This window comes from Schistocerca piceifrons, chromosome 3, assembly GCF_021461385.2.
Source record: "Schistocerca piceifrons isolate TAMUIC-IGC-003096 chromosome 3, iqSchPice1.1, whole genome shotgun sequence".
In the NCBI taxonomy this organism is placed as follows: domain Eukaryota; kingdom Metazoa; phylum Arthropoda; class Insecta; order Orthoptera; family Acrididae; genus Schistocerca; species Schistocerca piceifrons.
Window position 1 is genome coordinate 553,638,825 of NC_060140.1, and position 23,827 is coordinate 553,662,651.

The 23,827-nt window shown below is 43.3% G+C and overlaps 1 protein-coding gene across 2 annotated transcripts in view; it reads right to left on the bottom strand.

The window, feature by feature from the left end:
- The window catches only part of LOC124790093 (clathrin interactor 1), a gene marked incomplete in the record, with an annotated part of 192,939 nt that overhangs the window by 75,943 nt on the left and 93,169 nt on the right, over positions 1-23,827 (bottom strand). For both annotated transcript variants that reach the window (XR_007016219.1, XM_047257659.1), the window contains 1 exon segment: positions 19,543-19,700. Coding sequence is in view for 1 of the 2 variants with exons in the window: in XM_047257659.1 (XP_047113615.1) it covers positions 19,543-19,700 (158 nt within the window).

Consider the following 23,827-nt stretch of genomic DNA (forward strand, 5'->3'; position numbering starts at 1 on the left):
ATGGAAAACAGAATTTCTGTTATGATAACAATGGTCACGCTTGTTGAGAGATTTCAATTATCAAGATGTGTAAACAGAAAGAGATTATCCGCTATCTACATCTATACTCTGCAAACCAATGAAGTGGATGACACAGTATACTTCCCATTGTACCATTTATTAGGGTTTCTTCCCTTTCCATTTGCATATGGAGCATAGAAAGAATGACTACTTAAATGGCACACTGAGAGTTGTAGTTAACCTTACTGTGTCTCTATTCACAGATTCTGCACTTATGACTGGATCTTGAAATTTTTTAAGTATGCTTTCAGAGCATAGTTTGTGTGTGTCTTAAAAGAGTCTGCCAGTTGAGATTTCTCGGCATTTCTATTACCTTTCTCATGGATCAAACATAACTGGCACTATTCATGCTTCACTTCTTTGAATAAATTCAGTATGGCCTGTTACAATTATCCGGTATGGATCTTGCACACTTGAGCAATATATTATGGTGGTGGCACAAATGTTTTATAAGTAATTTCCTTTATAGACTAACTGCCTTTTGATGCTACAAACTAAACAGTCTGCCATCTGCTTCCTCTGTGACTGAGTCTATGCGATTATTCCATTGTGTATCACCACAAATTGTTAAATACAGCCATTTGTACGAATTGAGCGAATACAATTGTGACGCAAAGATTGTAGTCATGGGTACTACTTTTATGTTTTTGTGAAGTGCATAATTTTACTTTTCTGTACATTTAAAGCAATTTGCCAGTCTTTGCACCACTTTGAAATCCTATCAAGCTCTGACTGAACATTAGTGCAACTTTTTTTGCTTTGTTTTGTTTCAGGCACTAGTTCATTTCAGACAACTGAATCAGCAGCAAAAAGTCTGAGGTTACTATTGTCTACCAGATCATTAATATGCAACATGAACGGCAAAGATCCCACACGTCCCTGGAACACACCAGAAGTTACTTCTCCATCTGTTGGTGACTCTCCATTCAAGATAACATTCTGTGTCCTCCATAACAATAAGTGCTCAATTCAGTCACAAATTTTGCTTGATAAGATTGTACTTTTTTCTAATAAAACCTTCGTATGCAACAAAGTCATATTTATATCAATGTTTTTTTCAGAAGTCATGGAATGCTGAATCCACCTGACAGCGAAATCTCGAGGAAAATGGGATTTTCATGTTTTCAAAATCAATGCTTTTAGCACGGAAGAGGTCATTCTGCTCAAGATACCTCATTACGTTTGAGCTCAGAATATGTTCTATGATACTACATCAGACTGACATTAATGAGACTGGGTGGGTGGTTTTGTGGATTGATCTTTGATATATTATGCTTAGAAAATAGGGAGCTCCTCAGCCACAAATTCTGTATAAATTCTAAAACAGATGCTATCAGGCTCTTTTGTGTTTTGTTGAATTTTGAGAATTTCAGCTGTTTCTCAATGCACTGACACAACACTAGTATTTATATCATTGATCTTTGCAGTTGTGCAGTAAGTAAATAGCGACAGTACTTCTTATCTTCCTTTGTAAAGAAAAATTAAAACAGATTTAATCATTTCTGTTATTGTTGTGTTGCTACATTCAATTCTGCTGCCTCTGTTATCTACACATCTGGACACGAGCTTTGGAGCCTCTTACAGCCTCCACATATGACTAGAATTTCTATAGATTTTTTTAAAGAGATTATTTGATAATGTTCAGCTACTGCAGCTTTTGAAGGCTTCACACACTGCTCTTCTGACAGCTAAACTTTTTGCATTTACCATCTCACTGTCCTAGCCCTACTCTTTGCTTTACACTTACTATGCAGTAGTTGCTGTTCCTTTAATATAGACTGCACATCATGCAACGTCTCTCCCATCATAAACTGTTCTACTAAATACATACCTACATCCAGTGCTTTATATACTGCTCTTTCAAACTTCAGCAACAGTTCCATGTGATTGTGCCCAGAAGTAAATGTTTGAAAGGTTTCTCACTGAGTTATGACACAGTCAGTTTGTCCAATTTGCTGACCATGTAAACCTTGATTTGTTTCAGCTGCCCTTTCGTACTTTGGTAATCATTATTGTTGCAACCGCTTCACATCACTAATACTGGTTTCAAAGTTGGCATGGTTAAAGAGGGCATATATATTTCTTGCTACCACTTCTAATGTACAAAGAATGTTCAGCAAGACTGACACTCCTTTTCTGAAAGCTTTATTTCAGAAGTTTAAAATTCCAATTTTTGTCACCTTCAACATATTACTCGACCACAATATTACCGCACATGGGAGTTAGGACACTTCGGTTGGCTCATTGTAAGTTTTTATTATGATATTTCACGAGACCAAAATGAGTCACTTGATAGTAGATGCACAACTTTCCTAACAGCATTCACACAGTGTGGCGCATTTTCCTTAGTCAACATCATTCTTGTTTACTGTAACATTACCGTCTGTTTCTGACAATGGCCAGGAGAGGCAAAGTGCAAAATAACATGACTGAGTAGTACTCCTACTCAATATCTACATCTACATTCATACTCCGCGAGCCAGCTGACAGTGTGTGGCGGAGGGTACCTTGAGTACCTCTATCGGTTCTCCCTTCTATTCCAGTCTCGTATTGTTCGTGGAAACAAAGATTGTCGGTATGCCTCTGTGTGGGCTCTAATCTCTCTAATTTTATCCTCAGCATCTCTTCGCCAGATATACGTAGGAGGGAGCAATATACTACTTGTCTCCTCGGTGAAGATATGTTCTTGAAACTTCAAGATTAGATTAGGTTAGATTAATACTTGTTCCACAGATCATGAATACGACACTTCGTAATGATGTGGAACGTGTCAGGTTAATAAAAGATGTCTGTACAAGATATTACATTACACAAAATATTGCATGACACTAATGTTTAAGTTGTTGTTGTTGTTCCCCCTCCCCCTTAATTTATATCTAAAAATCAGCCAATGAGTAGAAGGAGCTGTCATCTAGAAATTCTTTTAATTTATTTTTAAATGTTAGTTGGCTATCTGTCAGGCTTTTGATGCTGTTTGGTAGGTGACGAAAGACTTTTGTGGCAGCATAATTTACCCCTTTCTGTGCCAAAGTCAGATTTAACCCTGCATAGTGAAGATCATCCTTTCTCCTGGTGTTATAGCTATGCACACTGCTATACTTTTGAACTGGGTTGGATTATTAACAACAAATTTCATAAATGAATACATATACTGTGAGGTTACTGTGAGGATCCCTAGATCCTTAGATAGATGTCTGCAGGATGACCATGGGTGGGCTCCAGCAATTATTCTGATTACACTTTTTTGAGCAATAAATACTTTTCTACTCAATGATGAATTATCCCAGAATATGATGCCATATGAAAGCAGTGAATGAAAGTAGGCATAGCAAGCTAATTTACTGAGATTCTTATCACCAAAATTTGCAATAACCCTAATAGCATACATAGATGAACTCATATTACTGGAGTTGTGCCATTTACTGTACGGAACTGTATATACTATGTTTTATCAAAATTTAAACAGAGTTCGTTTGCTGAGAACCACTTAATAATTTTGTGAAAAACATCATTTACAACTACATCACTTAGTTCTTGGTTTTTGGATGTTATCACTATACTTGTATCATCAGCAAAAAGAAGTAACTTTGCATCTTCATCAATGTGGAATGGTAAGTCATTAATGTATATCACGAACAGTAAAGGACCCAAGACCGAACCCTGTGGGACCCTGTACTTGATAGCCCCGCAGTTTGAGGAATCAGCTGTTGTTTTAACTTTACATGAACCACTTATTTCAACTTTCTGCATTCTTCCAGTTAAGTATGAATTAAACCATTTGTGCACTGTCTCAATCAAACCATAATGATTTAGCTTATCTAAAAGAATTCCATGATTTACACAATCAAAGGCCTTTGAGAGATAACAAAAAATACCAATGGGTGATGTCCCGTTATTCAGAGTATTTAATATTTGATCAGTGAAAGCGCATATAGCATTTTCTGTTGAAAAGCCTTTCTGAAAACCAAACTGACATTTTGTTAGTACTTTATTTTTACAAATATGGGAGGCTACTCTGGAATACAATACTTTCTCAAAAATTTTTGATAGAGCTGTCAGAAGAGAGATTGGGCGGTAGTTGTTGACATCCGACGTATCCCCCTTTTTATGCAAAAGCCCGTACCGAGCTACTGAGCGTCTCTCCTGCAGAGTCTTCCACTGCAGTTTACCTATCATCTCCGTAACGCTTTCACGATTACTAAATGATCCTGTAATGAAGAATGCTGCTCTCCGTTGGATCTTCTCTATCTCTTCTATTAACACTATCTGGTAAAGATCCCACACCAGTGAGCAGTATTCAAGCAGTGAGCGAACAAGTGTACTGCAACCTACTTCCTTTGTTTTAGGACTGCATTTCCTTAGGATTCTTCCAATGAATCTCAGTCTGGCATCTGCTTTACTGACGATTAATTTTATATGGTCATTCCATTTTAAATCACTCCTAATACCTACTCCCAGATAATTTATGGAATTAACTGCTTCCAGTTGCTGACCTGCTATATTGTAGCTAAATAATAAAGGATCTTCCTATGTATTCGCGGCACATTACACTTGTCTACATTGAGATTCAATTGCCATTCCCTTCACCATGTGTCAATTCATTGCAGATCCTCCTACATTTCAGTACAGTTTTCCATTGTTACAACCTCTTGATATACTACAGCATCATCTGCAAAAAGCCCCAGTGAACTTCCGATGTTATTCACTAGGTCATTTATATATATTGTGAATAGCAATGGTCCTACAACACTCCCCTGTAACACACCTGAAATCACTCTTACTTCGGAAGACTTCTCTCCATTGAGAATGACGTGCTGCGTTCTGTTATCTAGGAACTCTTCAATCCAATCACACAATTGATATGCTCTTACTTTGTTCATTAAACGACTGTGGGGAACTGTATCAAATGCCTTGCAGAAGTCAAGAAACACAGCATCTACCTGGGAACCCGCGTCTATGGTCCTCTGAGGCTCGTGGACGAATAGCGCGAGCTGAGTTTCACACGATCATCTTTTTCAAGACCCCTGCTGATTCCTACAGAGTAGATTTCTAGTCTCCAGAAAAGTCATTATACTCTAACATAATACCTGTTCCAAAATTCTACAACTGATCGAGGTTAGAGATATAGGTCTATAGTTCTGCACATCTGTTCGACGTCCCTTCTTGAAAACGGGGATGACCTGTACCCTTTTCCAATCTTTTGGAATGCTACACTCTTCTAGAGACCTACGGTACACCACTTTAAGAAGGGGGGCTAGTTCCTTCACGTACTCTGTGTAAAATTGAAGTGGTATCCCATCAGGTCCAGTGGCCTTTCCTCTTTTGAGCAATTTTAATTGTTTTTCCATCCCCCTGTCATCTTTTCGATATCTACCATTTAATCATCTGTGCAACGATCTAGAGAAGGAACTACAGTGCAGTCTTGCTCTGTGAAACAGCTTTGGAAAAAAGACATTTAGTATTTCGGCCCTTAGTTTGTCACCCTCTGTTTCAGTACCATTTTGGTCACAAAGTGTCTGGACATTCTGTTTTGATGCGCCTACCGCTTTGACATAAGACCAAAATTTCTTAGGATTTTCTGCCAAGTCAGCACATCGAACTTTACTTTCGAATTCGTTGAACGCCTCTCGTATAGCCCTCCTCACACTACATTTTGCTTCATGTAATTTTTGTTTGTCTGAAAGGCTTTGGCTATGTTTATGTTTGCTGTGAAGTTCCCTTTGCTTCTGTAGCAGTTTTCTAACTCAGCTGTTGTACCACGGTGGCTCTTTTCCATCTCTTACGAGCTTGCTTGGCACATACTTCTTCTTCTTCGGTTATCAACCCACAGGTTGGTTGGCAGCAGCACGCCATTCCGTTCTTTTGTCAACTTTCTTCTTCATATCTGCATAGGTCTGGCACCCGATGTCATTTATTACTTGTTGAATGTAGCTTAATCTAGGTCGTCCTCGGCGAGTTCTTCCTTCAATGATTCCTTCTAATATTCTCTTAATGAAATTGTTATGCCGTAAAATGTGACCTATGAAGGTTATTCTTCTTTTCTGTATATTTCGCCAAAGAGATCTGTTTTCTTTCACTCTTCTGAGGACATCTTCGTTTGTAGCCTTGTCTCGCCAGCTGATTTTTTCCATTCTCCGGTAGCACCACATTTCGAATGCCTCTAATCTTCTCTTTTCTTCTTTTCCACTAGTCCAAGTTTCACATACTTATCTAATGCATATTGTACGATGGTTTTGAACTTTGTCCACTGATCCTCAACACTATCTGTAATTGACATAAAACTTTTGTGTTGAGCCGTCAAGTACTCTGAAATCTGCTTTTTGTCACTTTTGCTAAACAGAAAAATCTTCCTACCTTTTTTATTATTTCTATTTATGGCTGAAATCACCAATGCTGTAACCGCTTTATGATTGCTGATTCCCTGTTCTGTGTTAACTGTTTCAAATAGTTTGAGTCTATTTGTCACCAGAAGGTCCAATATGTTATCACCACAAGTCTGTTCTCTGTTTAACTGCTCAAGGTAGTTTTCGGATAATGGACTTAAAAAAATTTCGCTGGGTTCTTTGTCCCTGCCACCCATTATAAATGTTTTGAGTCTCCCAGTCTATATCTGGTAAATTAAAATTGCCTCCAAAACTATAACATGGTCAGAAAATCTACTTGAAATATTTTCCAAATTTTCCTTCAGGTGTTTTTTGCCACAACAGCTGCTGAGCCAGCGGGCCCATAGAGACATCCAATTACCATGTTTGAGCCTGCTTTAACCGTGACCTTCACCCAAATGATGTGCTTGTCCCAGTCCCATGGCACTCCTGCAAAACACGGTGAAGGCCTTTCTTTGCCATGTATCTAGAAATTGTGTGTGTCAAAACAACTTTCCTTGAGGTCCATTTTGGCACTGCGGTGAAGGAAAAAGTGTAATGATGTCAAATTTTGACTGTAAGGTGGATGGGGTCCCATAGAGACACCTTTTCTGGTCAAAATTTCTATCACAGTCTGTTTCAGATGAACACTAGCATTATTCCAATGATGGTTCCACTATTAAACAAATTATTTACTCTTCTTTTGAATGTGATCATTAGATGGCTCAAGACCTGCCCATAGCACCTTTTTCAACAAGATCAGCGTACAGGATGTCTTTGTAATAGAATGATGTTATAACAATTACCTTATTCGCTGCCTTCAGTATACATACTTTATGGGGGTGGTTGACCATGTTACACCCACTCCATGCTACTCCATTTCATTTCTAGGTCATAACAATGGACCCTCATTTCATCAGCAGTGACGGTATTTTGCCACAATTCATCATTAGACATATGCAAATGTTCTTTTGCAAATTGTGTGAGGGCTTCTACCAGTTTCTATTTGCAAAATGTATAGAAGTTGTCTGCTAGTGAGATGTAGCTCACGGAGATTGGTAGGTGTCTCAGTATTGACTGTTGTAATTGTTAAGCCCGTAACAGGCACACCTTCTCCTCCAAATAGAAGAATCACTAAAATCTATATTCAATTTATCACATGTCACAGAAGCATTTTTGTTCAGGTGAACACACAAAGCTGATCACAAAACTCAGATATTTTGAAGATTCAGATGTTTCAAAAATGCACTGATATTTTCATTCACTGCTGCAACTCAACAGAGAGTGAAAGAAGGAGACACTGTGGGGAAACTGCCAAGTTTAGCATCCATCATAAAGCTCAAACATGCATAATCAAATTGTAGCGTTTTCTCTTTAATTTACTGATTACACATTATTTTAGTCTTATTAGAATTGTATTTCCACCCCTCGTCCACAAAATAGATACATTTCTTTCGTCCTGGAGTTTGAGTAATATGTACCTCCTTTCTCACTTTCCCCAATCCATCCTTTTCTCCTCCCTTAGGAAGGAAATAATAACTCAAAAAAATAGAATAGTGCCATGTACTTTTATATGTGCTTATCAACACTATTATCTCATATCCCAAAGAAAAGTAATGTCCAGCAATTGTCTTTCACACTTTTCTAATTTCCTTGAGTGAATCTTACTTTTGTTATGAAGATTACTTTCATTCACTTCCATGCACACAACTATTACCCAAATAACATAGTTATTGCACATACTGACCATTTACTAAAACAAGTGTACTCCTCATAATTTCTTTATGTCTACATAGATGGCAGACAAAACATGTTCGCCACATAATATTTTCTCAGAGTGATTTTGGTGAAGGCAGTACATTTATAATGTATTACAGGCATAATATTATGGAAACTGCCTATCTTCACACTGCAGAAAGTAGTTCATATTGCGGTTTATTTTTTTATTTTTTATTTTTTTTTTTTTTTAGGGCGCAAAACTGCCATGGTCATTAGTGCCCAGTCTGTGACTTAGGAAACAGTAAAAAACCGAAAATGGAAACCAGCGGCAAAGGAAACGAAAGTCATAAAATTGGAGAAACAGAAAGCAGAAGGAAGGCTTAAAAATCCACTACAGAAAGGGGTGTCTGTCCCCAAAAAAAGCTTCAAATGACTGACGTCATTTCACTGGCACTAATAAACTCGAGAACGCGATCGGCTGAGCGCATGTCATCTGCTAAAATCGACGATATATCAGGCGATAGCTGTAGACGGGAGCGTAACGGATTAAAATAGGGGCACTCAATTAAAAAGTGTCTTACCGTCCACAGCTGAGAGCAGTGGGGAGAGAGTGGGGGAGGATCGCCGCTTAAAAGATGTCGGTGGCTAAAAAGACAGTGCCCTATCCGGAGTCTAGTTAAAATTACCTCCTCCCGACGACGCGTTCGGGAGGAAGAGGTCCAAGCACAAGGAAGAGCTTTCACGTCCTGCAATTTATTATGGGGAAGTGTCGACCAATGTGCGTGCCATAAATGAAGAACACGACGACATAAAACGCTCCGTAGATCAGCGAAGGGAATCGATTGAATAGCTGGCCGAAGAAGAGAGACTGCAGCCTTGGCTGCAATATCGGCCACCTCATTTCCACAGATACCAACATGTCCTGGGAGCCAGAGGAACGCCACCGAGACGCCCCCCAGGTGGAGCAAGCGCAGACAGTCCTGAATCCGGTGGACCAGAGGGTGCACTGGGTAAAGAGCTTGGAGACTGAGGAGAGAGCTGAAAGAATCTGAGCAGATAACATACTGTATCCGCTGATGGCGGCAGATGTAGTGGACAGCCTGGAGAACAGCGTAAAGTTCTGCAGTATAAACTGAACACTGGTCGGGAAGCCGAAAGCGATTTGGGGTGTCGCCAACAATATAGGCACTCCCTACACCTAACGATGTTTTCGAGCTGTCGGTGTAAATAAATGTGGCTTCTGTCATTTGTGCACATAGAGCAGCAAATGCCCGACAATAAACAAGTGAAGGGGTACCTTCCTTGGGAAATCGACAAAGGTCACGGAGCAGGCAGATCCGGGGACGGAGCCAAGGTGGTGCTGTACCCCAGGTTGTCAAGAAGGTTTTAGGAAAGCGGAAGGAAAGAGAATGGAGCAGTTGACGGCAGCGGACTCCCGGTGGTAGTAGGGAGGAGGGGCGGCCTGCATACCCTACATCAAAGGAGGCGTCGAAAAAAATGTCATGGGCTGGATTAGCAGGCATGGAAGACAGATGGCTAGCATAACGACTCAGAAGGACTGCTCGCCGATTGGACAGCGGAGGTTCAGCAGTCTCAGCATAAAGGCTTTCCACAGGGCTGGTGTAAAAAGCTCCAGACACTAAGCGTAATCCACGGTGGTGGATAGAGTCGAGACGCCGAAGAATAGACGGCCAAGCAGAGGAGTAGACTATGCTTCCATAGCCCAATTTCGAGCGCACTAAGGCGCGATAGAGGCGGAGAAGGACCACTCGGTCCGCTCCCCAGGAGGTACCATTCAGGACACGGAGGGTGTTGAGGGATCGCAGACAGCGGGCCGAAAGATAGGAAACATGGGAGGACCAGCACAGTTTTCTGTCAAACATAAGACCCAAGAATTTAGCGACGTCTGAAAACGGAAGGTTGACAGGACCTAGATGTAAGGAGGGCGGAAGAAACGCCTTACGTCGCCAAAAATTAACACAAATGGTCTTACTGGGAGAAAAACGGAAGCTGGTTTCGATGCTTCTAGAGTGGAGGCGATTGAGACATCCATGAAGACGTCGTTCAAGAAGGCTGGTCCGTTGAGAGCTGTAGTAGATCGCAAAATCGTCCACAAAGAGGGAGCCCGAGACATCAGGAAGGAGACAATCCATAATTGGATTTATGGCAATGGCAAACAGTACAACACTCAGCACGGAGCCCTGGGGTACCCGTTTTCTTGGGAGAAAGTACGGGAGAGAGTAGTGTTCACCCGCACCCTAAATGTGCGCTCTGCCATAAATTCGCGAAGAAAAAGGGGCAGCCGACCTCGAAAGCCCCAAGAGAACAGTGTGCGGAGGGCGCCTGTCCTCCAACAGGTATCGCATGCTCTCTCCAGATCAAAAAATATTGCTACTGTTTGGCGTTTCCGGAGAAAATTGTTCATGATATAAGTGGAGAGAGCAACAAGATGGTCAACTGCAGAACGATGCTTTCGGAATCCGCATTGGGCAGGTGTTAAAAGACTGCGGGATTCCAGCCACCAAGCTAAAGGGTAATTCACCATACGCTCCAAAACCTTACAGACACTACTTGTGAGAGAAATGGGGCGATAGCTAGAGGGGAGATGTTTGTCCTTTCCAGGTTTTGGAACAGGAACGACGATAGCTTCCCGCCATCGTCTGGGAAAAGTACTGTCGGTCCAAATTCGATTATAAAGGCAAAGGAGGTAACGCAGACTATGGGTTGATAAATGCAGCAACATTTGGACGTGGATACCATCCGGTCCTGGGGCGGAGCAGCGAGAAGAAGAGAGTGCATGTTGTAGTTCCCGCATGGAGAAAACAGTATTGTAGCTTTCGCGATTTTGAGAGGAGAAAGCAAGATGTCGCACTTCCGCTGCACGTTTCTTCGGGAGAAACGCTGGCGGGTAATTTGAAGAGCTCGAAATCTCAGCAAAGTGCTGACCCAATGAGTTAGAAATTGCTACGGGGTCCACTAATGTATCATGCGCGACAGTGAGCCCAGAGACCGGGGAGAAACTAGGCGCGCCTGAGAACCGTCGAAGCCGACTCCAAACTTCAGAGGAGGGAGTGAAGGTGTTAAATGAGCTAATAAAGAATTTCCAGCTTGCCTTCTTGCTATCACGGATGACACGACGGCATCGCGCACGGAACTGCTTATAGCGGATACAGTTGGCCAAAGTAGGATGGTGGCGGAAAACGCGTAGAGCACGTCACCGTTCACGTATTGCGTCACGGCACGCCTCGTTCCACCAAGGAACTGGGGGGCGCCGGAGCAATTCGGAGGTGCGTGGTATTGAACATTCCGCAGCTGTAAGAATAACATCGGTAATGTGTTTGACCTCATTGTCGACGCTGGGAAAGTGACGGTCATCGAATGTCGCTAGAGACGAAAAAAGTGTCCAATCGGCTTGGGCAAACTTCCAGCGTCGCGGGCGCATATATGGCAGTTGAGGCTGCAGTCTGAGGACACATGGAAAGTGGTCACTCGAGTGTGTATCATCAAGGGCGAACCATTCGAAGCGCCGAGCTAGCGGAACAGTACCGACCCCAAGGTCCAAATGAGATAAATTTGTCATGGAGGCAGACAAAAATGTAGGGGCCCCAGTGTTGAGGCAAACTAGATCCGCTTGGTGGAAGACGTCTAGCAACAGTGAGCCATGTGGACAAGGATGTGGAGATCCTCAAAGTGGGTGGTGGGCATTGAAGTCCCCAACCAGCAAATAGGGGGGTGGAAGCTGACCAAGAAGATGGAGATCAGCTCGTGCCATTGGTGTGGACGATGGGATGTATACAGCACAAAGAGAGAACGCGTATCCAGAAAGGGAAAGACGGACGGCGACAGCTTGGAAGGAAGTGTTTAAGTGGATTGGGTGATAATGGAGAGTATCATGGAGAAGAATCATGAGTCCTCCATGGGCTGGAGTGCCTTCAACAGAGGGGAGATCATATCAGACAGACTGAAAATGAGGGAGAACAAAGCGGTCATGAGGACGCAGCTTTGTTTCCTGAAGACAGAAGATGACCGGCGAGTAGGATCGTATGAGGACCGACAATTCATCCCGATTGGCTCGAATGCCGCGGATATTCCAGTGGATAATGGACATAGGGTGAACAGAAAATGGAGGAATGTGACCAAGGTTGCTGTCAACTCAACGACTGCTCAGAGATTGCGACCGACAGCATGGAATGGCATTCAGCCGAAGGCAGAAGATCCTGATCCATAGGTTGTTCAGGAGCAGCTCCTGCCACCAGCAATCGGCCGGTTGATCGGCCGCCAGCAGTGCGCCTCGGCGACACGGAAGACGGCCGAGGGCGATTTCCGCCAGGTGGTCCTGTAGATGGGACACGCCTTGGCGGAGAAGGAGATGAACTGGGTTTCTTTGTAGCCTTCTTGGAAGTATGATGTTTAGATGAAGGAGAAACCGATGGGTGGGAAGTTGGGGTACGTAAAAAATCCTCACGAGTATGCTCTTTTTTCGAAGTCTTGGTGTCTGACTTTTGGGCTCGAGATTTAGCAGAACCCGATGAATGGTGAGCCATAGAGTGGGCAGGCGAAAGTGGTGAGGTTGAACGGGCAATCTTTGCGCTGGCCGATCTGACGACCGTGGCACTAAAGGTGAGGTCACAAGTTTGCGTGGCCGCCTCCTTTGTTGGCCGAGGAGAAGCAAGGACAGTGCTGTATTTTCCTGTCTGAGGCACGGTGGGCTGTCGACTGGCGAATAATTTTTGAGCAGCAAAGGTCGACACTTTTTCCTTCACTCTGATTTCCTGGATGAGCTTTTCGTCCTTAAAAACGGGGCAATCTCGAGAGGAAGCAGCGTGGTCACCCATACAGTTGATGCAGCGAGGGGATGGAGGTGGACAAGCACCCTCATGGGCATCCTTGCCACACGTAACACATTTGGGCGGATTGGAACAGGACTGGCTGGTGTGATTGAACTGCTGACATCGATAGCAACGCGTAGGGTTTGGGACGTAAGGGCGAACGGAAATTATCTCATAGCCTGCTTTGATTTTCGATGGGAGTTGAACTCTGTCAAATGTCAAGAAGACAGTGCGGGTTGGAATGATGTTCGTGTCAACCCTTTTCATAACTCTATGAACAGCCGTTATGCCCTGGTCAGACAGGTAGTGCTGAATTTCTTCGTCAGACAATTCATCGAGGGAGCGCGTATAAACGACTCCACGCGAGGAATGTAAAGTACGGTGCGGTTCCACCCGGACAGGGAAGGTGTGTAGTAGTGAGGTACGCAGCAATTTTTGTGCCTGGAGGGCACTGACTGTTTCTAACAACAGGGTGCCATTCCGTAATCTGGAACAAGACTTTCCAGGACCTGAAATTGCGTCGACACCTTTCTGAATAATGAAAGGGTTGACCGTGGAGAAGTCGTGACCTTCGTCAGACCGAGAAATAACAAGGAACTGTGGCAACGATGGAAGAACTGGCTGTGGCTGAGACTCAGTGAACTTACGCTTGTGAGCAGACATAGTGGAAGGTGAGGAAACCATTGCGGAAGAATACCCCATGATTACCGGCGTCTCCGATGGCACGCTCCTCCCTTGTGGGGGCCTTCTCTGAGGGCACTCCCGCCTTAGGTGATTGTTCACACCTCAGGTCACACCTCCCGACAAACGGACGGAGGGACCAATCGGCACTTTCGGAAGGTATCAGCTCGGGTAATCACCCCTCCCTGGGCCTGGCCGTTACCAGGGGGTACGTACATGTCCTACCTGTCTACCCGGGGCGGGGAATTACGCATTACCCCATCACCAGCTACGCATGGAAGTGCGTGGGTCGGCCTTCAGACACGCACAGGGAAGAAAAAAGAGAAAGGGAAAGGAAAGAAGAGGCGTCTCAAACGCTGCAGCGGAGAAAAGGGCAAAGAGAAGAGGGAAGGAAAAGAGAAGGACAGAGGAAGGACGAAGACTTGCAAGTGTAGAAAGCAAGGAATTTGTAACAGTTTCGAGCGTCCGTCTCCGGACGTAGGCACAAACCATACTCCCAGAGGGAGAGAAAGGGAAGGAAAGAGCCAGAGGTGGGGGGGGGGGGGGGGGGGCGAAGATGGGGGACGGGGAAGGATGCGGAAAGGGAGGGTATGCAGCCCGGAAAGGAAGGAGGGCCACATTAGCTCGGGGTCCCGTGCTCGCTACGCATGTATCCACAAAAGAGTTGTGGACCCCCTGGGGGGTTCATATTGTGTGTAGGGTATCCCCACACACTTCATGCTGTGTTCTATTCAAACAACTGTATGTAAGTACAACAACATCTGACTAAGTACAGCCCCTGATAGTCTTTATTATGAAGGAAAGACAATCTGCAGTCTCCACACTTAGTCAAAGCATATGACACTTGTTCAAAGACAGTCAAGTACATTCATGCTAAAATATTCAATTCATTATCTAATAATAGCAGAGGAACAATAAGCTTTGTTTAAAAAAGAAATACCTGTTTGACACTCCATACTACTTCATGAAAAATCCTTTCAATCATAAATAAAAACCTTTTATGTGAAGTTTTCATTTTGTACGAAGAACTGGAATTTCCTATCAATCATTTCCTTATTAAATAATATCTAAGTTGTAACTATACTACTTGTATGTGTAATCCTCTGTGGCAATATGAGTTTTACTCTAAAGTGGTAAATAAAAAATAATCTTTAATGTGTAACTCAAAGTGTACAAGGCATGTTCAGAAAGTAAGTGTATTGTGACCATAACAAGATGTGATTTTTTGAGGATTGACAACACTGAGGGATAGTAGGGGATCCCCTGACCAGAGCAAGTATCGCAGGAACATGGCATTACATAAACACATGCTGTATTGTCCAGTTGCGTGAAAGATGTTCGTAAGAAATCCTGCCAAGTGCGAGCCACATCCTGTGACCCAATTCCTACTTGCACAAGGAATAACATCTACTGAAGTTTTTTTTGGGAATAACATCTACTGAAGTTTTTTTTGAAGGTTTACACTGAAGTTTTATGTACACAATGACTGTGTTTATGAGGGATCAAATATTGCACTCACTAAGGATGAATTTTTTGCAATGTTCCCATAACTCTTCAGAGCTCCCTTATACAAAGCACTCACAGAAACACTGGGATATCGGAAACTGCGCAAGATGGGTCCCAAAACAGCTTACAGGGCAGCCCAAGAAAAATCTACTCAGTTGTGCCCACAAGGTTCTTCACCAACTTGAATTGGAAGGCGAGGATTTTCTGAGCTCTATTGCGACTGGTGATGAAACCTGACTGGCTCATTACATGCCTGACGGATTGGAGGGGGGGGGGGGGGGGGGGGAGATTTAAAGATCTCTCAATGTTTTCTTTCCATTGTTTAAGTTCTTCGCCTAGTTGCTCTTTGGCTTCTCGAAAACCTTTATTAAATAAATTTTCTTCAGAACTTTCGGTCATAGACAATTTTAGGTAAAGTCATGGCCTCAGTGTTTTAGAACCAAAAGGGTATTATTTTGGTTTAATTTCTGTCTCGAGAAGACGAGAGGGGTGTGCCTGCTGCACAACACCCATATTCAAACAGCCTTAGCCAACAAGCTGCTCTTGGACTCATTTGGTTGGGATGTTTTGAACCACCCCTTGTTTTCCCCTGATTTTTCACTATTCTGAAGGCATACAAGAGTAGAATTAAGTTTCCAACAGACGAGTAGGCACAGAAGGAGATTATAAAGTGGGGGAAATAGGCTGAGGGAGAGTTCTTTGAGGAGAGCATAAAGGAACTTGTGCCGCAGCTAACTGCATGTGCTGAATGGGATAGTGATTAAGTGACAAACAGTCAACTAGTATATCAAAAATATACTGCAGTTTTTTTTAAGTACACCTTGGCTTAAAAGGAATAGAAAAATCAAATACTCTTACTTTCTGAACATGGTTCATAATACTTACTGCAGTGTTATTGTTGCACTATTACTATCTTGTGTGACTTGGCATCTTGAGAGTATTAAAGCCAATGCTGAACCCTGCCTGATGATGTTCACACCCCCATCCAAACCGCGCTCCACCACCACTGCTCCCCCCGCCCCCCCCCAAAAAAAAAAAAAAAAAAAAAAAAAAAAAAAAAAAAAAAAAAAAAAAAAAAAAAAAATCACCCCCTATCAACAATCCAAAATTTCTGAAACTCAACCTTACTTCATCATTCCCCAAAGCCCTCAACATGAAAGCTAACCACAACATTTGCTGAAAGAACTGCAATCCACCACCTGAAAACTGATCCCCGCCTTATAATCTTACCTGCTGACAAAGGCTCCACCACTGTGGTTTTTATTCGCAGGGATTGCCTGGACAGACTCTGCCAGCTGTCAGATTCTTCCACTTACAAACCCCGCCAAGTGAACCCATGGAAGGAATCCAATAAGATTCTCTGTTAAAATCTTACGCCCAACCCAAAAGCTATCTAACCCCGTTCCCCCTTCTCTCATTCTTTCTTTTTTCTTTCACACACCCCCATCCCCACCCCCGCCACTCAGGGCACTCCTATCTTCTACATGCTCCCTAACTACCCAAGAAGTCCCATTGTGACCAGTTATGGTGCCCCCACTGAGAGACACTCTGCTCTTCTGCTCCAACACCTACTGTCTATTTACCCACAACCTACCATCCCATATGAAGAAACCAACCATCCCCTCCACTGACTCTCCACTGTTCCTGTTCCTTTAGCACCTTGTACCCTGCTCATCACTACTGATGTCAGACTCTCCACTGTTCCTGTTCCTTTAGCACCTGGTGCCCTGCTCATCACTACTGATGTCAGCTCCCTTTATACTGACATCCCTAACACCCATCTTCATAGTCGCCATGACCAACTGTATCCTCGCCCATAATTACTTCTCCTTTGAAAGCATTGCTTACAAACAAACATTCGCTACAGCAATGCACATCCACATGGCACCGTTCTATGCCAACCTATTCATGAGCCATCTAGAGGAATCCTCCTTAACCACCCGGAATCCCAAACCTATCATACCTGGTTCAGATTCATTGACGGTATCTTCATGATCTGTACCAAGGGTAAGATATCCTATCCACATTCCTCCAGAACTTCAACAAGGTGCTAACGTTCACTTCAACTGGTACTACTCAATCCAACAAGCCACCTTCCTTGATGCTGATAACCACAGAGATGGATACATCACAACCTCTGCCAATATCAAATATCCCAACAACCAGCAATATCTCCACTTTGACACCTGCCACCAGTTACCTACAAGTCTCTCCCTAACAGCCTAGCCACCTGTGGTCATCACATGTACGACTGGTACCAGAGCAACCAGTAAAGTATAAAATCTTAGTATGTGAAGGACAGTTTTTTCTTGAATATTCAAACAAATTGTTCTGCATCATTGATAGGTATACAAACAAAAGGTACAGAGCTTTATGCTAGCTGTCAGAATGAACTTCCATTTTCAAGCTTGCAGGAAAAACCATGGACACACACACACACACACACACACACACAGGTGCACATGCTCTTTCCCTACATTGTGCTGAGTTAACGGCCAGTTCTTTCCTGGACCACAGTGAATGTACTTGGATGAGGTGAGGGTGTAGGGTGAGATGATGATTAGAGGCGTGGAAGGTAGGGAGGAGGTTAGGGACAAGCATGGGAGAGTGCGGAGCCATCTGTGGGCTTGCTAGGGGTGCAGGTAGGGGGCATGTGGCAGATGGCTGGGCATGTCATTTCATAGGCTATGGCATGATATTGCTGCACACAACTAGCTGACATGAATTGGATGGGGGTACTGAGATAGGGGATGGGATGGTGCGTGTACAACACACACACACACACACACACACACACACACACACACACAGTATTGGGAGGGGGTGGGGGACAGCGAGTTACCTTAGATTTAGGCCAGGGAGGTTATGGGGGCATAGGATTTGCTGGAAGAATAGCTCCCATCTGCGCAGCTCAGAAAAGTTGGTGGCCGTGGGAAGGATCCAGCTATCATGGATTGTGAGGCAGCCATTGAAATCTCTTACGTTATGTTCTGCTGCATGTTATGCCACTGGATTGTCCACCTAGTTTTTGGCATCACTGCAGATGCATCTGCCCCAGGTGGCCAGATTGTATGGTAGGGACTTTTTTGGTGTGGAAGGGATGGCAGCTGCCAAAGTGTGGGTACTGTTGGTGATTGGTGAGTTTGACTAATACACAAACAGCTCCCCTGTGCCATATCCCCATACACACCTGATCTTCACATCCATTCCAAGAACCAACCACAAAGAAGCACCCCCTTGTCACCCAATACCACACTGGACTGGAACTACTGAACCACATCCTTGATCAGGGCTTCCGCTATCTATCATCATGCCCTGAAATGAGGCACATCCCACCCAAGATACTTCCATCCCCTCCCAAAGTTGTGTTCCACCACCCACCCAATCTCTAAAACATCCTAGTCCATCCCTATGACACTCCCACTCCAAATCACTAACCACAGGGATCATACACTTGTGGAAGACCCAGATACAAGACCTGCCCAATCCACCCACCCAGCACCATTTACTCCAGTCCTGTCACAGGCTTATCCTACCCCATCAGAGGCTGGACCACTTGTGAAAGCAGCCACATTATATACCAGCTCTGTTGCAACTGCTGCACAGCATTTGTGATTGGTATGATGACCAACCAGCTGTAAACTAGATTGAATGGCCACTGCCAAACTGCTGCTAAAAACATGGTGGACCATCTAGTGGCACAACATGCAGCAGAGCACAATATGGGAGATTTCAATGGTTGCTTCACAACCCATGATATCTGGATCCTCCTTACCATCACCAGCTTTTCTGAGCTGCACAAATGGGAACTATTCTTACAGCAAATCCTTTCTCCCCATAACCTCCCTGGCCTAAACCTAAGGTAACTCGCTATCTCGCTATCTCCCCACTCCTTTCCAATGCTGTGTGTGTGTGTGTGTGTGTGTGTGTGTGTGTGTGTATGTGTGTGTGTGTTTTCCCTACAAGCTTGAAAAAGGAAAACCATTCCGAAAGTTAGCAAAGCTCTGTACCTTTTGTTTGTGTACCAATCAATGATGCAGCACTTCTGCCTTTTGGCGAGTTGTAATCTTTATTCTTAATTCTCAACCAGAACCTTCTGTATATTATCAAACAAATTGTTCAAGATTTTGCCCATTCCTGTTGATATTCTAAATGACTTAGGCTGTAGCACTATTATATTTCTCGTTCCCAAAAGAATAAAGACAGCATGTACATTCATAGCCTTCTAAATAAATATCAGAATGCTGTGTGAAGATGCCACTGCCCTCACAATCTCATGTTATGTTCATATGTGGACAACTGGTGCCTTTCCCAGCCTTTTCGTCCTACCACTACACACTAGAGCTGGAGTTAAATATTTTTACCAAGTAAAAACAACAACTTACCCGTAATCACCGCAGCATTGTTTGTTACGGGAGACACTGCAGATTTATTTGAGAGTGATAGTTGTATCTGAGCACTTTGCTGCAACACAGTCTGAGGCTGACTGCTAGGAGTACCAGTAAATGCACTAGCAAAATCTGCAAAATCATCCTGATTATCCCTGAAACAGATGTGCCTAACTATAGAAAACAAACTTTCATTACACATTTTATTGGGGTTGTTCATTAGTGAATACACACACACACACACACACACACACACACACACACACACACACACACACACACAGAGAGAGAGAGAGAGAGAGAGAGAGAGAGAGAGAGAGAGAGAAACACATTGTGATGCACAGAAACAGGGTATTGTGTAACTTGCAAAAGGAATATGTAGCATGTACCGTAAAAAAGGTATTCTACAAACTGCACATGGGCTCAGTTCTGAAACAGTATATAACTGTTGAGGAGTGTTCAGGCAATTAGAAGTTGACAATATTTCTGAAGGTAAAGGTGTCCAAATTGCTTCGTTGTGAAACAGACACCTATGGAAATGGCTCTTCAACTTCAATTGTTATTTAACAATACAACACATGTACACATTTGTACATGCTTTTTATACAGTTTCAGAAAAATAGATGTGATATATTGCTACAAGGCCTAAAAGTTCTTCAAACTACAGCCCCTGATCATTGACACACTTTTGCCAACAGTTTTTCCCATTATTCGAAGTCTCCCTTGTAGGCAGATCCCAGAAGGTGCGGATTCCAGAAGGTCCTTAAGGGTACGTGTTTGAGGGCACTTAAGAGTACCATTTGAGGGAGGATTTCACTTTTGGGAATAGGATATACTCTGCTGGTACCATGTTGGAACTGCAAGGAGTTTGGGAAATTGTCACAATGCCATTTATCTTAAGACAATCTGTGACCTTGGAGTAGGTGTGACTGGGTGCATTGTCGTGATGCAATTCACAGTTCCCAACGCTGGCTGTTCTCACCCGGCTGACCCTTCTCTTCAGTCCTCTTAGCACTTGTGTGTATTAAAAAGCACCATTCATTTTCTGCCCCTCAGGTACAGATTCGTAGTGCCCCAGCCCCATTAGTGTTGAAGAAAATGAATCGCTTTCAAGCTGCATTTGCTAATTCAAGCCATTTTGGACAACAGGATGCTGCAGTATGTTGCGTGCAAAACTCGTCACTTTGTTTCCGGATCATATTCGAAAATCCAAGTTTTGTCTCCCATGATTATGTTGTCAGAAATGCTGGAGTCTTCTTCAATGGGTTGCAGAAGATTGTCACAAGCATACACTCGCCTCTGCTTTTGGTCATACATCATGACCTACGTATCGAGTTTAGCGAAGCTCTTTTGCATCACCAAATCTTCCATGATAATGGTGTGCACTGCCATCTTATTAATATCACTTGCATGTGTGCCATGTGTGCACTTAACTGAATGCCTGAATTCAGCACTTCATGCCTGCCTTCACTACTTCATCTCTCAAAGCTACCCATTCTTCTACTACTGTATTTCTTGCTCCCATTCTTGTCAGTCATTCCCTAATGTTCTCTCTACAACCTCTGGTTCTGTCTGTTTATCCAGGTCCCATCTCCTTAAATTCCCACCTTTTTGCAGTTTCGTAAGTTTTGATCTGCAGTTCATGACCAATAGATTGTGGTCAGAGTCCACATCTGCTCCTGGAAATGTCTTACAATTTAAAACCTGGTTCCTAAATTGTCTTACCATTATATAATCTATCTGAAACCTTCTAATATCTCCAGGCCTCTTCCATGTATACAACCTTCTTTCACGATTCTTGAGCCAAGTGTTAGCTATGATTAATGATGCGTTCACTATGCTGTTTGCAGCAGCTTACCCGCATTCCTATTTTTTTATTCATTATTAAGCCTACTCCTGCATTACCCCTATTTGATTTTGTATTTATAACCCTGTATTCACCTGACCAGAAGTCTTGTTCCTCCTGCCACCGAACTTCACTAATTCCCACTATATCTAACTTTAACCTATCCATTTCCCTTTTTAAATTTTTCAACCTACCTGCCCAATTAAGGGATATGACATTCCATGCTCCGATCCATAGAACGCCAGTTTTCTTTCTCCTGATAACGACATCCTCTTGAGTAGTCCCTGCCCCGAGATCCGAATGGGGGACTATTTTACCTCCGGAATATTTTACCCAAGAGGACACCATCATTTAACCATACAGTAAAGCTGCATGCCCTCGAGAAAAATTACGGCTGTAGTTTCCCCTTGCTTTCAGCCATTCGCAGTACCAGCACAGCAAGACCGTTTTGGTTAGTGTTACAAGGCCAGATCAGTCAATCATCCAGACTGTTGCCCCTGCAACTACTGAACAGGCTGCTGCCCCTCTTCAGGAACCACATGTTTGTCTGGCCTCTCAACAGATACCCCTCCATTGTGGTTGCACGTATGTCTATCCCTGGCTATCTGTATCGCTGAGGCACGCAAGCCTCCCCACCAACGGCAAGGTCCACGGTACTTTTTATGCAGACTCAGTATGTGAGAAGAATGACTGTCAGTAAGCCTCTGTATTATCTGTAATTTCTTCACCTTTGTCATCGTCGCCATTTCATGAGATGTACGTGGGAGGTGGTTAGCAAAAACGCCCTAAAAAGGCCATTTGCAACTGTGGCAGATACATCCCTTTTAAGCCTACTCTTACAAGTGATATGTTGTCCAACTCTTCCTGGAAAATACTTTCTTGAAATTCAAAAACTTCTCCATGACGCACAACACCGCTCTTATAACAACAAAAACAATCAATTTTTAGCAATATAATGTAACTGTATGGATAAAAAAATCTACTCAGTGGCAGCAGGAGAACACACATATGAAAAAAGGTGTTACGTCTACAAGATTTCGGAGCCAGTGACCCCTTCTTCTGGCAGAAGGGTTGAACACGAAGAAAGAGGGATGAAGGAAAAGGTATGGAGATGTTTAGGAAAAGGGGCAGAGTTCAGAAAAGTCACCCAGAACCCCAATCAGGGGAGACATACCAGATGGGATGAGAAGGAAAGACTGATTGTTGGGGGACTACACCAGAAAAGCTAAGTGCATCGCATGTATAAGAGGTGGGAGGGCGACAGCAAATAACAGAGGGGTCAGAAAATTAAACATGTAGAAAACTACAACGGAGTGAAGAAAGGAGTAGTTATTGTGAAGACCTGCTCAGACAGAAGAAATTAATGTAAATTAAGACCAGGTGGGTAGCAAGAACCAAGGATATGTTCTAGTGCCAGTTTCCACCTGTGGAGTTCTGAGAAACTGGTGTCTGGGGGAAGAACCCAAATGGCGCATGTGGAGAAACAGGCATTGAGGGCATGACTGTCATGTTGTGGAACATGCTCTGCAACAGGATATTTTGTGTTGCCAGTATGCAACCCCTGCCTACGCTCATTCATCCTAACTGATAACTTGATGGAAGTCATGATGGCGTAAAAGACTGAACATTGTTTACATAACAGCTGGTATATGACATGTTGTTTAACAGGTGACACTCCCTTTGATAGTGTATGTTTTACCAGTTACAGGGATGGTATAGGTGGTGGTAGGAGGGTCCATAGCACGAGTCTTGCAGTAGGGGCAGTCATAGGGGTAGGAGTCATACTGCAGGGAGGTTGGTGCAGAAGGAGTGAAGGGTATGACAAAGATATTGCGGACCTTGGGAGGGTGACGAAAAGCTATCTTAGGTGTGGTGGACAAAATCTTATACAGAATGGACCTCATTTCAGGGTATCATTTTAGCAAGTCATTGTCTTGCTGAAGTAGTTGATTAATACACTCAACACCAGGATAATACTGAGTGAGAACTGGTGTACTACCAAGATGTATTTGGCGGGATCAGCAGTACCAGGATGTGACCTGGGGAACCTGCTTTTGAACTAGGTTGGTGGGGTAATTCCGTCCAGTGGAGGCTCTTGTAGCATTTACCACTCTTGAGAATCTCTGCAATACCCTTGCACTGACAAAATGATCCCAGAACGAAATACCCCATTCTTCATTGGATCTTCTCCTCCCCCCTTCCCCTGTCATAATAGCATGTAAGTCACTTCTTTCATGGAGGAGTTACATTTTCTAATGAATTTCAGTATGGTATCTGCTTCTCCTACTACAGCAGAATCTCAATTGCCCACAACAGAAAAGATGAATTGCGATGAAGTAAAGGTTGGCTTCACCAGTGAGAATTACACAAGTTGCTATTTCTGGTGAAAAGATTCCTGCTGCTGCTGCTGCTTATTATTATTATTATTATTATTAT